At 47.2% G+C, this 16,526-nt stretch overlaps 3 protein-coding genes across 6 annotated transcripts in view; all 3 read right to left on the bottom strand.

Moving 5' to 3' along the window:
* Window positions 1-1,228, bottom strand: part of LOC113201694 (PDZ domain-containing protein GIPC3) — a 31,733-nt gene extending 30,505 nt beyond the window's left edge. The window contains exon 1 of the mRNA XM_026415521.2: window positions 633-1,228. Coding sequence (XP_026271306.1) covers window positions 633-947 — 315 coding nt within the window. The 5' untranslated portion in view covers window positions 948-1,228. The remainder of the gene's footprint in view (window positions 1-632) is intronic.
* Window positions 1,229-1,651: 423 nt separating this feature from the next.
* On the bottom strand, window positions 1,652-11,189 carry LOC113201698 (tyrosine-protein phosphatase non-receptor type 9). Of its 4 annotated transcripts, none has more exons than XM_026415531.2 (12): window positions 11,071-11,189; window positions 8,509-8,742; window positions 8,341-8,430; window positions 8,099-8,239; window positions 6,493-6,627; window positions 6,087-6,383; window positions 5,838-6,006; window positions 5,558-5,753; window positions 5,323-5,483; window positions 4,994-5,223; window positions 4,705-4,912; window positions 1,652-4,595 (listed from the first exon to the last, which is right to left on the bottom strand). In XM_026415531.2, the coding sequence occupies exons 1-12, from the start codon at window positions 11,101-11,103 to the stop codon at window positions 4,366-4,368; spliced, it is 2,124 nt and encodes a 707-aa protein (XP_026271316.1). In that variant the 5' UTR covers window positions 11,104-11,189; the 3' UTR covers window positions 1,652-4,365. The 4 variants fall into 4 exon arrangements, with proteins under 4 accessions (XP_026271316.1, XP_026271317.1, XP_052126769.1 ...); XM_026415532.2 differs by having other exon boundaries at window positions 5,850-6,006; XM_052270809.1 differs by lacking the exon at window positions 11,071-11,189 and adding an exon at window positions 10,803-10,824.
* A 693-nt stretch (window positions 11,190-11,882) lies between these two features.
* LOC113201750 (uncharacterized) overlaps window positions 11,883-16,526 on the bottom strand; it is a 9,624-nt gene continuing 4,980 nt past the window's right edge. Inside the window, exons 2-6 of the mRNA XM_052270798.1 lie at window positions 15,618-15,860; window positions 15,222-15,506; window positions 14,900-15,145; window positions 14,204-14,809; window positions 11,883-13,830 (exon numbers count right to left, since the gene is read on the bottom strand). Coding sequence (XP_052126758.1) covers window positions 13,180-13,830; window positions 14,204-14,809; window positions 14,900-15,145; window positions 15,222-15,506; window positions 15,618-15,860 — 2,031 coding nt within the window. The 3' untranslated portion in view covers window positions 11,883-13,179. The remainder of the gene's footprint in view (window positions 13,831-14,203; window positions 14,810-14,899; window positions 15,146-15,221; window positions 15,507-15,617; window positions 15,861-16,526) is intronic.

Genomic DNA, 16,526 nt, shown 5'->3' with positions numbered 1-16,526 from the left:
CCCGCCCCGCCTGCTCCAGTTCGGCGCGGTCTGTATGCCCCGCGGCGCCACACCGGCACGGCCTCTGCTCTGTTCCGCGGCCGCGGTACGTTGTTGCCAGCTGTACGTCACCGCGGGCGCTGACAAGCCAAACACCTCTCTAATCCTCGCACGCGGGTGCGAGTGCTCTCTGGCCGGCAGGGCCGGGCCGCGGGCCGCCGTCCTGTGACCCGACCGGGTACGGGATGATGCGCGGAGACGGCAGAGAAGCTGCTCCAGCCGGTGTGGACGCGGCGCCGCGGCGAGGCGGGCCGCGGGGGGCTGCAGTCGGTGTGGCCAGTGCCAGGGGGGAATGCCCCGGCCGGCTCCGCCTAGGACTTCCTATGGCGCGCCTCGAGAGCTACGGGCGCTCCTCGCGCCAGCCTCGGGGTTTGCAAAGATAGCGTCAGCTCTAGAAGACGCCTGCCCGTCGAAGGGGATCTAGGGACTTGGGTCCCGTTGCAAGCTTTACTCACACCCACCCTCCGGGCCGTCAGGACAAGAGACTGGCCTGTCGTGGTCATGGGGACCGCCAGGCCTCAAAAGACCGATAGGCTTCCGCCGATGACAGCAGGGCGCCTGCTACCGGGGTCACAGCCCAGCCCAAGACTCACATCGTCCGGGAGGAAGTCGTAGCACTCGGAGATCTTCTGATAGAGCTCCCTGACGGTGGAAAATCCACAGATGAGGCCGGTGGGCGAGCCGTGAGCCTGCTGGCAGTGGAACACGAGGGGTGGCCGCTGCGGCCCGGGCGACCTGCTGTTGGGGCTGCCGTGCACCAGGTCGCGCTCCGCCCCCGCGCCCGACCAGCGGCCGCCGCCGTCACCAACGTCCCCGTTGCTGTGCCCGTTGGTGTCACCCAGCACGGGCACGGCGTCGGACTCCTTCTTGGAGCTCCGCTTGTTAAACAGGGGCATGTTCTTGAGCATCGCACTGACGAATCACTTCACCACCTCATCCATGCACTGAGGTCAATCACAACACAGCTGCACGCACGCTGGGCGCGGAGCCTCGGGGAGCCCGGCGTAGCCCGGCGCGGCGGGACTTTGCACCCGGCCTGCTCCGCCTGCTCCGGCGCTCGGATAGCAAACACTCGCACCAAGGCCACAACTCGCTCGCACGCGATACGCACAGACACGGACACGGACTCGCTGAGCACGCGTACGACCGACCCGCTGCCAACCCACAGACTGACGGGGACGGGACGGGACGGGCCGAGCGAGCGGCCGCGGCCGGCGCGCCGCACCGCGAGTCTCTCCCCCTCCACCCACCCACCCGCGGCCGCGCCCAGCCCCTCCACCTTTCACCGCGCCAGCGCAGCGCGCTAGCGCGCCACAGCGTACTACAGAATGGATTCCGTAGTCCGTACACTTTGTGCAGCGCGACCCCGGCGCAGACCTTCCCTCCCGCCCTCCAGTCCGCCCGCACAACACGCCCTTCCTTCCTCTTCCTCGCCGTCTGACACTGATCGACGCGGACACCCGAGTGAGCCGCGCCCTTGCACTTAAGACGTCAAGTCCAACATCCCCGACGCGGCGGTCTGAATCCACGTTCGCCAATTGTGTATTATGGAGCAGCCAACTTCAGTGTTACTGGGTTTGGGAGGTAGGAGAGAAATTGATGGAAACGGGCGCAGTATGTAATTAATATATATTAATTCTTAATATATACACATTTAAATAAAATAATTCCGACATCTATTTATAATAGAAAAAGAAAACAAGATGGAACTGAAATATATTCCCACGCATATCCAGTCAGTGCAGTTTACAGGAATAGGCTGCATCTGCGTAATGGTAAGACAGTTACTAACATAATGAAAATGAGACATTAAAATGAGTTTGGTGCTAATTAAATGACAAGAGCAGCACAACGAAACTGAAACACGTGTTACTCTGAAAACTCTGATGACAAAGCATGATAAGAGACATGAATGTTGTGAAAGTCTGTGGCAAAAATTTGCACCGATCGTAACCTAAGTAATCAGTACATCACAAAGCATAGATACAAATTATAAACATGAGTTCAATATCACAATTTCTATAAGGTGTTCAAAATTGATTATCACCGTTATATATAGAAGGATGGTTCGTATAAAGAGTAGCATTAGAAACATGGGCAGTTAGTTGCAGTAGCAGTCAAACATTCTAACTGAATTATAGAAGTAAAAATAACAACAACAAATATATTCTGGAACAGCTGCACACATAGAGTTACATGCAGCCACCCATATAGATGTAAGAAAAAAACACAGCTACTAGGAAAATAATTTTAAATCATCCTTCCAACAAATATCAGACTAAGTTAAAAATGTAAGGCAACAGCTGCCTTCTACAAAAAGTAGCTGTGTAGGAAAGAAACTTTAATTTATTAATTTAATCTTGTTGGTTTAAGTCCATGACATTTTAAATACAATTGATTAGTTTGATTAGTGAAGAAAATGTTTAGCTGCTGCTCTCTTTAGAGGTGGAAACATGGTAGCCCTAAATCTTGACCAAAATGAAAACAAAAAATAAAAACTAAAATTAAAAACAACAATAAAATAGCTCAACTTCAGTCAAATGCCAATCAAAATACTGAATCTACATTTCTTTGGTTTAAATTTACACTCAAATTCAGCCATATACAATTCACAAAGCTTGAGGTAAGGAACAGCATGACAAAAACATGACCATAGTCAAGGATTAGGGTTACTTCTACACACATTGGAAGCCAAGTGTACTAAAATAACAGGAGGCATCATCCTTGTCATGAAGCAACTTAAATCAGATGCTTGGTAAATATGTGAGGTGCTACAGGTTTTCAAAAGTATCTTGGTGTTTCAAGAGATGGGAAATTATACATCCCCATGAAAAAAGAAAACTTTTTGGTAAAATTATTCCTAATTTCACGATTAAACCAGATTTGCACACAAGAACCCAGGAACACCAATCTTTTCTTTTCAGTCAATGCTGAAGTGTTTCTCAATACAGTAAAACTCCAATAAAAATATGGCTTGGGAACTATGTTCTTAAACCAAACTTCAGTTTTCCATAGGTGTATCTTTTAAACTGAAGTTTCATTTAAAACATCATACATACATGATTTTGTACCAGCACACTTTCACTGAAATACACAAATTTTAGTTTGTTCGCAAGCACTTTAGATAAGAAGAATTGAAAAGCACTTTGCACTTTACCTCAACAAGAAATCCTCACACACTGGTTATGGCTAATTTCAAAATAGGAAGTTACTACAATGACTTTCACTAAAGCCTCATAACTTTGTAACAAGATAAGTTATGACCAAACAGATGATGGTCAATTTCTTTATTTCAATTGTTACTGATAAGTTAGGTTACACTACCTCAATAATAACAGTGAAAGAAATGTGTTCTCTGAGAGATTCTAAAAGAACAGATCATATTTTCTCAAGAGTGCGTATACCAAATAAAATACAATAACCTTATATTTATCCCAATTAATTCAGTCACATACCTTGATAATAAAAGTAGTACAGGTCTAAAGGTATTCTAACAGGATATAAAAAGGTTCTCATTACAAAATTGGGAAGAACAATTTAGTCTATTTCCTTACTACTGGGATAATTGATGCTCTTTCAAGGGAGCACAACGCAAAAGTCTCATATCATTGCCATCTGGTGACTTAACAAATATTGTACATTTCACAGAAATCACAAGAAAACACAAGGTTTAATAGTTAGTGCATAAGGGGGGAAAAAGGAAGAGATGAAATGAGATTTAGAAAAGAAGAATTTAAACAAGCAATGATTTAATTAAAACAAAAGCTTTTTGATATGCTTAACACCGCACATATGCAAAAGACAGCTGGGAAATAAGAAAAAGAAAAGAAAAAAGAAGAGAAATGCTCCTGACACTTTTTTAAAACCAGAAGTTAATAAAAACTATCAGGCAAACTTCTGTATACCTCCTGTTTCAAGTTGAATTCTCGCACTGACCAGATACACGTAGAAAACAATGCACACCACACCACAACCTCTCACATCACAAATGTTGATAATACACCATGTTTCCTTAAGAATTTGCTGAAAATCAGTTCTGGGATTACGGTGGGTCAGCTGTAGTTTCTTTAATTAATATCAATGACACTGAAGGAAACAGGTTGAGTCAGCAACATGAGTGCCAGCTTACAGTCAGTGACTGCCATACAATATCACAGTGGCACTATACCCCTATATTCACAAACTTTAAATACTTGCAGATTTAAATACTTCAATAAAACCACTAACCAGGTTCTTGATCTTCACTTCTCACAGGGTTTAATTTCACAGGAACAAAAATAAACCATTTGCATTTAGTTATGCTTAATGTCTATGATTGGTCTTATTTTAGTCTGAATCATCTTCCTTTAACTTCTCTAACCCTTCAAGATCAATGTTGGAGATAAGTCCTTTTAACGAAGCATATTCAATGAGAGCCAGATGGCAGAAAACATATTGATCTGGCATTTGTATGGAAAATGCTCTTTGTGATCTGATTCGCTCAACAGTGCCTCGAACATCCACAGTACCTACATCTTCAAGTCGGGCTATGCAGATATCTAGAGTACAAAATGTTCCTGAAACAAGAGGAATAAATTTAGAGGATCACAGCACATTTGGTAATATATACTTTCACAAATTTCTACCATGACAAATTAGAGTAAGATTTTGAAACAAATCACATACCTGTTCGTCCAATTCCCGCAGAGCAATGTACAATAATTGGTGGTCCTTTCGGATGTCCAGCCCATGTATCCCCTAAATCAGCTACCATTGTAGCCTGCTGACACCTGACTCTGTCAAGGAATTCCAGCATTGCCTGAGCTGACTGAGGAACTCCATAGTCCGGCCAGGAGGTAAACTGCATATGGCTAACTGTCCGACATTCTTCCGTCTAAAAATGATTGAAGAATTAGACACACAGCCAAAACAGAACCACAAAAAATTATGGAAGGATCAGAAAATGGACACATACCTTAGTGTTGGTAAGAGTTAGAGAGGTAACAGTGTAATCTTCATTCTGCTCCAAAGAATCAGTTGTCACTTCAAAATCACCAAAAGTGAGTGATCCCCCTTCATCTGGGGACCAGTATTGCCCACACTTGGTTCTCCCCCTTTCAACAACCCGAGTGGTCATTACAACAACCAGAACCTGCTGCTCCCAAATCATGCGCCAAAAGTCAGTAGATGTTTTAGGGAGAGGACCTGCAAAGAATACATGGTTAATCATGGAAGGGTGTGTTAAGTCAATTTATGTCAGGATGAAAAAAAAAAAAAAAAAAAAAAAAACTTTTTGTAACTAACCTTGAGTTGAAATAAAAGCATTTTTCTGCTTGTATCCATCAACAAAATTTGCATTGATATAATCGCTGCAAGTATCATCATCAATTTGAGAAAGTAGTACCCTACTATGATCAAAGCATAATACGTCGGAATAACGATTTTTCGGTGCATTGGGACGCAGTCTGAAACATATTGATCATTAGTGTTAAGTACAATGTAAGGAAAACCAATGTTTTATTAAAAATAAAGTGCCCACCTTGCATGATTAAATGATCCATCAGCTTCGCGAAGCTTAATTTCAACATACTCAGCAACAAGTTCAGAATGTCCCTTATTTCGAACATATTCCACAAATTCTTCAATTTTCATACCACTACTTATATCGCAGTGCAAACTGTCCTCAGAGGAGAAACCACTACTGGCGGAAGAAGGTGGTGCGGGAGATGATGCTTCTGAAGTTGTACAGAAAATGATGATTGTTAGATAGTGATTTGTGGATATAAGCAGAGAAGCACACCAGTATTCTATAGCTCTACCTCCATTCACACCTGCATTGTCATGGTCCCAAGTCTGAGGATTGTTACAGAGACTAGCAGATGCTACCTCAGCATCATCTTCATCATCTTCATCACCACCTGACCCAAATCCACCACAATCCATTTGCTTTTGTTGGGCATTGCCATTTGTGGTGGCTGTTTCTTTGTCCTAAGAAAAAAACACAACAAACAGATGTAAAATACATGTTTTTTGGTTTAAATATTCTTAGGGATTGAATTTTAAATTACCTGTGCTGCTTGTGACCCTGAGCCAGCCATGCCGTTTCCAATTAAGGCTTTGGCTGCATCAGTTGCTGCTGCAACACTTGATGAAACAGACAGGGAAAGGGAAGATGAAGACGAAGTCAGGTCTGCTCCATCACTAGACAGGACACACTGTGGGCCAGCCCCTTCCCCTGTTCCATCACCGTGCTGCTCTCGGTTAGTCATGGAGCGAAGACACTTAAGCAACCAAGCTGCATGATCCACTTCCACTGTACCACCCAGTTTCACAGGGAGTGACTCTCGAGGTATATGAGATGTCAACTGAAAAGTGCACAGAATATTAAAACCATATACAGTACAAATACCTGCAATGAAAATGGCTGAAATCCTAGAAGTGTAAATAAATTGGCACATGTGATTTTGTGCTCACCTGAGGAACACTTATTGTGAAAACTCTGTCCCGAAGCTTTTCTCTAACAAACAATCTAAGGATTTTAAATGGAGCTTTAAACCATAGCGGTGCAGTCACAATGAGGACTTTCTTTAACTTGGCAGGATATCCTCCCTGAAAATAAAAATATTATTGTTGTGAAATCACACCCTACAAGTGAATAAGAAAGGTGTGGAGTATCTCCGATATAAACGTGTATTTAAAAAAAAGGTGTTAAGCAGAGTCAGACCAAAAGGAATTCCATTACTAAATGGAGCAGTGTACATGAAGCCCTTGCTATTGAGGACTAGGGAACACATCATTTTGTGAGAGCTGGGCGAATTCCTTGCCAGCCCAAATCCAACCCCAACCCCCCGTGCGACTACCCAAGGGCCCAACGGCCGACCCTGGGACACAGGGAGTCGCCGCCGTACTGAGGCCGGCGCCCACGGCATGCCCTTCACGCCAAGCAGACAGCTGCTCGGCCCAGCTACCCGCGGGCAGGCATGTGGCCCACGACGTACGCACTCGGCGGGGCGGGGCGCGGAGGCTCACCGACCGCCACCGGCCTGGTCGGCCTGGGCCCCGCCAAGTGCCGCGCAGTCACAGTTGTTTAAAATTATCCCGGTGCAGCGCGAGGAGAGGAGAGAAGCGAGACGGGCGAGCCGTGGCCGCGGCGGCCAGCAGGGCGGCGCTCTAAGCGTCCTCAAGCTCGCACCGCGCGACCATGGGGCGACCCCGCCGCGACCCCGCGGGATCCACGACCAGAAACTACCTTGAAAGCGGGCCGGTGGAACCTCCTCGACGAGAGGAAGGGCTCGTCGGAGGCCAGCAAGACAGAAACTCGCGAGAGACGGTCAAGCTCCGCGCAATGCCACTGCTGCTACTAGAGCGACAGCGGCGGCACCTGCAGCAATTCGATCGATGGAGACTGAGCCACCGAGAGGAGGGGGAAGGGGTGGCGAGGCCGCGCAGGGCGGAGAGGGGAGCGCGATCCGCGAAGCACTGGGGGTGCGCGAGACGCCGAGCCGCTCGCACCCCCACCCCTCACCCTCCCCAACCCTCTGTCGCTCGATAACCCGCTGCAGGGAGGACCGCGCCAGTGTTGCCAGACGGATTACCTCCCGACGCCCACAACCCACGAGACTCTCATAAGGTTTCGACAAATGAACAGGTTTAACTGCCTGCCGTACAAATGACGACCAAGTACAGGAATCCGGACGAGAAGCGCAACAGGAAACATAGAAAAATAACAGGCAGGGAATGACAAAACGCGACTGGGAAATTTCACACTACCCAGCCTGGTTAGGGTCCCGAGATCGACCGAACCGAGGAAAACCTCGGCCGAAGTGACCACGAACGAACAGACGAGGATGCGACGGCGGCAACAAGCGAATGTTCTGGTAGAGGACTATGAATGAGGTATCTAGGTAGACCCGCTCCTATTGTTAATGTTGTACATTTCTGGACCTTTTAATACTTGGCATGTACAATCTCCAAAATGATAAAGGTTCAACTTGAAACATTTTTTTTTTTCAAGAAAACCAGACTAAGATACCTCAATACTGAAGCCCCCTTTAAATTAAGAAAAAAATATTTTGCCTACCTTTAACAGCGTAAGGATTTTCTGACTGAGTTCATAATCAAAGTTTGAGTATTTGGAATCTGACATATCATAAATGAACACCAAGCCATATCGTTGAGTTTCAATACTCTCAAGTGCCACATCTAACTGATACACCACACCCTAGAACAGAAAAGTAAATCTATGTGTAAAACAAATTTAACATTTGTAAGAACTACTTGTTTTGAAAGATTTGGGTAAGGTGAGGTAGAAAATATTGCTACCTGCAAAGTTGTCTGATGTGAAGATTCCAGAGGAGAATGTATTCTGGCAGTAAAAACTGCTATGGCAGCACCGTTTTGGTCCCGAGTTGGCTGTAATAAATCAGAACTAATTAAATGAGAAATGGTTACATCATTAACAGAGCCTGTACAAGTCAACTCAAGACTCACCAAAACTGTGAATTTTCCTGTACTCAGCTCACTTTTCAATGGATCTTGAGTTGGGTCAAAGTTCAGGAGTCCCTCCCTTAATCTAGTAGCTTCATGGGCTTCATAAAGTGTTACAGCTCGTCCAACATCCCATTTACGTGCTGCTAGAAATTTAGTTGCTACAGACCATGTGACAGGAGTAGTCCGAACTTTTTGACGAAGATTGTTCACAGTTTCAATAAATATTTTTGTAGCCTGAAAATCACAAAGAAGAAACACAATTTGGTTAAATTCAAAACTAAGATTTGATAATTTTCCAGGAGCACTTTAACTAGATAGTATCGGGCATTTGCATTCTGCAACCAACAACCACACTTCACACCACAAAAAACCTACACTAAGGAATCAACATATAAAAGAACAACTTCAGAAAGAAAATAAAACCAATTCTGAACAGCAGAAGACACAGGCATACAGTAGATGGTACACATTACAAACAAACTTAAATACTTTCAATACAAAAAAAATAAAAATAAAAACAATTTTTTGAAGTCATGCACACATTTTTCTCTACTCACAGTAAGGTAAAGGTAGGTTCTATTGAAAATCCTACATCTAAAAAAGTTACAACAAGGAAGGAATTTGTTTATCATCCCCAAAACCTAACTAGAAGATTGACTTTTAATCCCATTTAACCAAAAGTTCTGTACAGTAGCTCTGTAAATTATGTAATTCTTTATTATCATTGGGGGCTGTAACTTTATATTGTTAAAATAGCTACAGTGTACAGTGCAAAGTAAAATTAAATTAATGCATGTATTAGATCTAATCAAACCGTCCATTCCATAAATTTTAACTAATTTTGTTTAATTGTTAAAACAGTAAAAAAAAAGATTAAATATTCTGAAAAGTGTGTTAGAAAAATTAAATTGTCATCAGGGATCATGTTTATTACCAAATTTGGTAACTGTACAACAGCAGCGTGCAGTGGCACAAAGCAGTGGCTAGGCTGGTGCATAAAAAATTAGCCTTTGAATATTCCATACACCAATTCTGTTTGCCCCTGCCCCTTCCCCTATGAAAGAAAAACAAACTTTCAAAGATTTCACAATCAGTGTCTGTCATTTAGTTAGTATGCTATTAAAAACAAGACATTATCACACATATAATCAAAATTTGAAAGGCACCCATGTATTTAAGCTGCAGCTGGATAAACGTGGAGCAATAAAACAGCCTTGGTAGGTAACTCGTGAGGGCATGAAGCAATTAACTACAGAGTGCACATCTATAGATCTTACGTTGAATGATGGCCCCTGCCTCCTCTTAGAGAACACCGAGACACTCCACCAGACACATCTGTACACAGGTCATTTTGGTCAACATTGTGTTTTGACAAGAATATAAAATGTAGGAGGAGGAACAGATAAGATAATATTTGAAAAAAGTCAATCAAAATATATAGAAATTTGCGTGTGTTTTGTTCGTCAAAAATATTTTCCCGAACTGTTGTAACTGCGAATAAATGTTTTTAGTTTTTTCTAAATGTCTGTTTATGAATCAAAATATCAGCAACACATCAAATTAACTTCAATACAGTTCAATACAGCACCAACAAACGTGAACATAAATTGCTTAAGACACACTCCAGGTAAAAGAAATGTCAATGCATTATTAAAATTAAAACTTGCATTTGTGCAAATGAATGTGTTCATTGACTTGGTGCAAGAGTATAAAAATCTGATCAGTTCATACTGTGAGGCTACAATAAAATAACTTGCAAGCAATTATCTATTTGGACTGAAGGGATAAATATGAGCGATATATGTTTGATGGTTAAAACTACAGCTGCAGGAAATCACTCTATAAGTGACCTTTCAAACAATTAAGTTTGCTGAGTTTTTACTATAGAAGGCAGATACTTTTGGTCTTAACTATATCCTCAATGAAACTGTAACTAATGCAGACTTAAGGCCAACATTGTTTTAAAAGCCGAAAGGGCAAAGCAGAGCATCTATGAAACAGCCCTCAATTTCTAAGGACGGACTTCAATTCCGTATATCCTGTCTGACGAATGACAGATATACTTGTCTCAGGCTCAATGAGTTCAAAGTTAAATGACAAATTCTTCTCAAAACTAGTAACAAAAAAAAGGACTATTTCAGAGCATCACAATAAGAATGGAATGTATAATAGAATTGGAAATAGTTAAAATAGGAAACCATGTAGAGGTTAAGTAAACATTGCCAAGGATAATGAGCCGAAATGACAGGCGAAAGTACAGTTCGTTGAAAGTCTCTAAATACGTCAAATAATACCATTGTCGTCTTGGAAGATGTGGGCAGTTACATATTGCACATAAAACCAGAATTAATGTCCACACAAAACCCTTAGGGCGTAGCACTCATAGCTGTCAAACAAATGATGGCCTACGTGGGGACACTACCAGGCGTCAATCAATGACATATTAGCGCCCAAATTGATAACTATGATGCTTCCAGATAGTTAGAAGAATAAGTGTCTATCAAATGATCTTGCAATATATCAAATCGGCTTAAAATATAGCGTAAATTTAACAAAACTTACCAATTCGTGTTGCGGTGGTAATGAATTCGCCATTTTGATTGCAGCAGCCGTTCGTGCTTTAAGGCAGAGATAAACAAGCAGCCCGCTCTGCTCGAGTATGAAAAATTTCAAGTTCACATTTCATGGTTTTTGACTTGTGAATTTTATTTTTACGTCCGGACATTCGCTATTTAGTTGGTTAAGTATAATTCTACAAAAAATCGCGGGGCTTTGTGCGACCCAGAAAGAAACGGACGTACTTCGACATTATAGTCTGAGATCAGTACCAACCGGATGTGAAGTGTGGTGTTGACGTGTTTGTTTTGTTCGCGGTTTGTTCCAAGCCCAGCCGCTTGCCGTTCAATAGACCATTTCACCCGAGCGCTTTTCGACCTCTCGAAGAACAAAAATACCGGAAGTCAGGGTAAAGTGTCTTATGAAATAGAGGTTTTGTCGTCAATGCAACCGACAATCTACTCTTCTCAGTCCTAAATTTAGTCAAAAATATGTTATTACGACACACACCGCTTCAATCTAACGTGTTTAACGGCTAGGAACGTTCCATATACTGCACGACTTCCGGTATTTTTGTTCTTCGAGAGGTCGAAAAGCGCTGGGGTGAAATGGTCTATTTCAATCTCGTTAGATTTTCACTTCATTCTTTTCAAGTAACGTACTATGAAGTGGAATGATGTCCGTCGTTTGAACACAACTATGGTAAGTCCCGACACTCATATTTTGTGTGTGATCGTATTCCGGCTCGAGTTTGGATAGTAATATACTTTATATATATTCTCTGTCATTAATCAAATCATCTTTTTTCCCCTCTCACATGACATTACTGACACATTTATTAATATTTTGATACAGAAATATTTCCAGATTTTCTACAGCAGTGCAGTAGTTGAAAGACATTTTTTTATGCCCATACACACTCACATTAAAACATCTGATATAACTCTCACTACCTTAAAAATAAACTTTTCATCACAGGAACAAAAATAAATAATCAGGAATAATGATACAATTCACTGAATGAAAATATCTCTCACTCACTCATGAGCTAGTCCAGGCAAATGCAGAAAAATGGAAATACATTGTCAGTGGAATTACTTCTTACTCAGAACAAATGTCCCGTGATGTGTTTGACTTTGACAAATATATCTCCTGCATCCTATGATTCAATTGTTCCCTCTGCTTCTATAGCTATTGTCCAGCACTAGAGGAAGCAGTAAACACTTAAGCAAACATCATCAATGACGAATATTATTTTTCTTAAAATTAAGTTTGCAAAGGGATGCAACCTTATTTAGCCCTTTGACTTGTGTCTGTATTTAAGGTTTAGATTGTCAAAAGCAGATGGGACTCTTAAATGTTATATCTTGAGGTTGATTGTATTACATTACATGGCACATACTAAAGGCCACACAGCCGATCCGAGTCAACATGGTAAACGATACAAAGAAATATTGTTGCCATAATAGTTTGAATTGATCTTTAAGGGTAATTTATCCACTTTCATCGCTGGTATATATTTTAAAATTAGTGTCTCATGATAGCATATCTCATTGGAGTCTGTAAAGATTTTAAGAATGAAGCAATCAGATGGCCAAGAAGCAGCACATACATGTGGTCTCATAAAGAGAATAATTTTCTTTAAAGTTCTTAAATTTTCTAGCTGCTAGTTTTGTAAGCATCACTATTCCCAAACAAGAAATATTTTCTACACTGGGCCCGAAGCTAAACATCAAGTGGTGTTTTATGATATGAGTATTACACACATGTTCTTGACTTTCTCCTTTTTAATTTAATACTAGAAACATCTGCTGAGCAATACATTTACTCTAACATCAATAAACCACACCATAAAGTTTTTATTTTATTTAACTTGATATACATACATTCTTATAATTCAGGTACATACAATAATATCCGTGTCCACAGTAAAGAAATCACAAAGGAACAGGTCATGGCCTTATTGCACTAAAATCCTCCCAAACAAACTACAAGAGTCTCAGGCATTCCCAAATCTGTTTTACGAGGTGAGGTATAGCGTTCCACAGGGGACAAGTTGTGCACTTCACTGCCAGACCAAAAATACATTTAGCACAAAGTAAACCACGGCTGTGGTTAAGGGAATGCCAGCTGGTGGTCAGGGTCCTCGCCGGGCTCCGGGGAGCTGACGGGGCTGCAGGCGGAGGTGGAGGCCGGGCTGAAGAGCAGCGCCCGCTCCTCGCCGTCGCTGCAGGGCGAGAGGTCACCCCGGCCGGCGTGGAGCGGGCCGTTGAGCGGGTGATGCTCGGACGGGGAGCTGGACTCGTCGCTCAGGTGGCCGCTGAGCGCGCTCAGGGGCTCGACGGCCTCCTCGTCCTCGTCGCGGTACCGGATGCGGCGCCAGCGCCGGGCGTGGCCGTTGACGTGGCCCTCCGTCACGAGGGCGGACGCGGAGTTGGAGTGGTGCATGGGGGCGACTGGCGTGGCGGGCGGCCCGCTCTCACTCTCCTCCGAGAAGGCTCTGGTGATGAGGATCCTTGGCGAGCGGCGGGTCACGGACGCCAGGAGCAGCGAGGGCGAGTGGCGCGGCGTGAGGGTCTTGTTGTGGCAATGGCCCAGCACGCGCTGCACGAACAGGCTGCCCCCTGCGCCACCGCCCGCGCCGCCCCCGACCCCTCCGCCCCCCGCGCCGCCAGCGAGGCTGCCCACACTGCCGCCGCGCAGCGAGGACCAGGGGTGGGCTCCGACCCCCGCTGCGAGATCGCCGTTGCTTGTTACACTCGGGATCTGGAACAGAGACAGTTTGCGGTGAGCGCTGAGCGCGTCCCGGACGGGAAGTGGAGAAACTCGAAAGGCGCTACCACTACGCACGACGCACGTTCTCTAAGGCGCCCCTACCCGACGAAGCGAGGATGCAATAGGCGATACCCCCCCCCCCCGCCGCACTTTCAAATATATTTGTGAAATTCGCCTTTGCTCACAGAGCGTAAGCCAAGCGCACGGCTCTGAGAACGCCTGCGACGCGCTGGTTAGGCCAGCCCGCCATGCAGCTGTGTTGAGCTGGCGGCCCGCCCTGAGCGCCCCACACAGAGCTCGGGCCTGCTCGGGCGCCTCATCATGGGGAGCTTGCATTGTGGGGACACCTGAACCTGGGTCGCACCTGCAGGGTGTTGGAGCTGTGGTTCCAGCCGTCCTTGAGGGAGCGCGAGCGCTGCAGGCCGTGCTGCTCGATGCTGCTGAGCGAGCGGCCCAGCAGCCAGTGCCGGGGCCGCCACGGCCGCCACACGAGGTCCGACGCGATCCTCTGGAACTTGGAGCCCCGCGGCGAGGCCGAGCCGACGCTGACGGAAGAGCGCAGCGGCTCGAGCACGATCTCGGACAGGCGGCGCTGCAGCGTGGACGAGCCCCTGCCGCTGCCGCCGCCCGCCCCGCCGAGGCCCGCCAGGGCGCCGGCCACGCCGCTCGCGCCCGCCGGGGTGAGGGACGGGCGCCGGGAGCCGCACGTGGACGGCGTGCGCGCCTGGATCTCCTGGTTCACCTCGCTCTTGGACATCTGCTTGCGCCAGTAGTTCTGGATCGTCTTGCGCAGCGACTTGTTCTTGACGCCGTAGAGCAGGCCGTTGACGGGCGGGCTGCACGTGATGAGGCACATGGCGATGGTGGAGAAGTGCGGGTTCGGCGCGCGCACCGCGTGGCTGGCGGCCAGCGCGTCCCACAGCAGCAGCCCGTAGTACGGGAAGTACAGCAGCACCAGCGAGCCCAGCAGCTGCAAGCAGATCAAAGCAAATCCGTTGGTAGCGCTTCGTCGCGCTTTGAGATGATAATTTGTTTTTATTTTCATACTTGACTCCCTCACCTGCAGCACGGGACAGAGTGCGGAGCGGCTCCGGAACTTGGCGGCGGCCGCGGCCGCCACCGCCGCAGCGGCCCCGGGGCTGATCCCGGGCGCCGGGGGGCTCTGCTCGGGGCGCGGCCCCAGGGCGCCGCCCACCAGCGGCACGAAGGGGTTGCGCTGGTGCGTGATGGTCACCTGGGCGGAGAGCGTCACCTCGAAGATGGCGGAGGCGATGCGGTGCCGATGGTGGCGGGCGATCATAAGCACCTACGGGCACAGGACCAGGTTGGTTGGAGGCCAAACACACTGGCTGTCCTCTTGTCGTGGACACCCGCGCTCTGACCTTGAGGTTACACACGAGCACGATGGTGGCTGGCAGGAGCAACGTGGCTGTGATGTAGATGCCCGCGTGAGCCACGGGCCCCCAGGGGGCGGGCCACGGCGCGCTCCAGGGGGCGGGGGCGGGCGCCGCGTCAGGGGCGTCGGCGGGCGCGAGGTCGGCGCCGAGCCCCGCCCCCGCGGCGCGTTGTGGTTCGGGCGCGCAGCCGGGCAGCAGCGCAAGCAGCGCCAGCAGCAGCGAGCCCAGCCAGGACACGCCCAGCCCCCACAGCACCTTGCGTGTGCTCACCTGACCAGGAGAAAACATAGTTATTAAACAGCAAATTCAACAAGTACACCAAATAACAAAAAACATAAACACAAATTTATCAATCGACAAATGTTAAAAGTAAATTTGAACCTTTGCGCCGTAGTGCAGCGGCGTGGAGATGGCAAAGTAGCGGTCAGTGTGGAGGCCGCACAGGGTCCAGAGCGCCAGCGGGTGCAGCAGCGACAGCAGGAAGCCCGCGGGCGAGCAGGGCGGGGCGCGCGGCACATCGTGGCCCGCGCCGCCCTTGCACACCAGCAGCACGCCCAGCACGGCCCCCACGCACACGTCCACCACCCCCAGGTGCAGCAGCAGCAGGTTGTTGGCGGAGTGCACCTGGAGCACAACAACGGTGGCTTCAGGCGGGAGCAGGCCTGGCCCGGAGACGAGTCGGAGGCGTCGATCCGCTCGGGGCTCGGGGCGCCCAAATTGGATAAAAGTTAGTATTTTCCCCGACGCGTGTTTCGAGAGCCGGTGCGCGCTCGAGGCTCGAGGACGTGCAAAGTTTGTTGAAACGTAAATAAAGGTTACCGCCTCCGTGTGTCTCGCGCCCTCCCGCTCCGCGTCTCCAGGAAACCCGCACCCTTTTTCCTTTTGTCCCCCCCCCCTTCCTTTTCCCCCTTTCCTCTCTACACCCGCTTTGACTCTCCAAAGGCAATAACATGCTAAACCTATTTGAGGTGAAGGACGGACGGGCGAAAAATTACTTTGAGGCGGCGGCGCACGGCGACAGCGCGGTGCCGTCGTATTGGTACAGACAGCGATGTCCCCCACCACAACCGGGTCTCGTCCTCATCCTCACCCCCTCCTTCTGGCCCGGCCCTCCCGCACGTACACGTCTAATCTACCCGCGAAATCTACCGCATTCCTTGGACCCTCTCCATCGGGCATCGTGAGGGTGGTGAGGGCGGTGAGGGTGGTCTCCCAGACCGCACCGACGCACCGCAAGGGGGTAGGGTACGGCGTGTCTGTCTCCCCGAGGGGGACAGGCTGGTGGGGGGG

The sequence above is a fragment of the Frankliniella occidentalis genome, unplaced genomic scaffold (assembly GCF_000697945.3).
Source record: "Frankliniella occidentalis isolate FOCC.00 unplaced genomic scaffold, Focc_3.1 Scaffold6, whole genome shotgun sequence".
In the NCBI taxonomy this organism is placed as follows: domain Eukaryota; kingdom Metazoa; phylum Arthropoda; class Insecta; order Thysanoptera; family Thripidae; genus Frankliniella; species Frankliniella occidentalis.
This window is presented reverse-complemented; position numbering and strand designations above follow the sequence as displayed.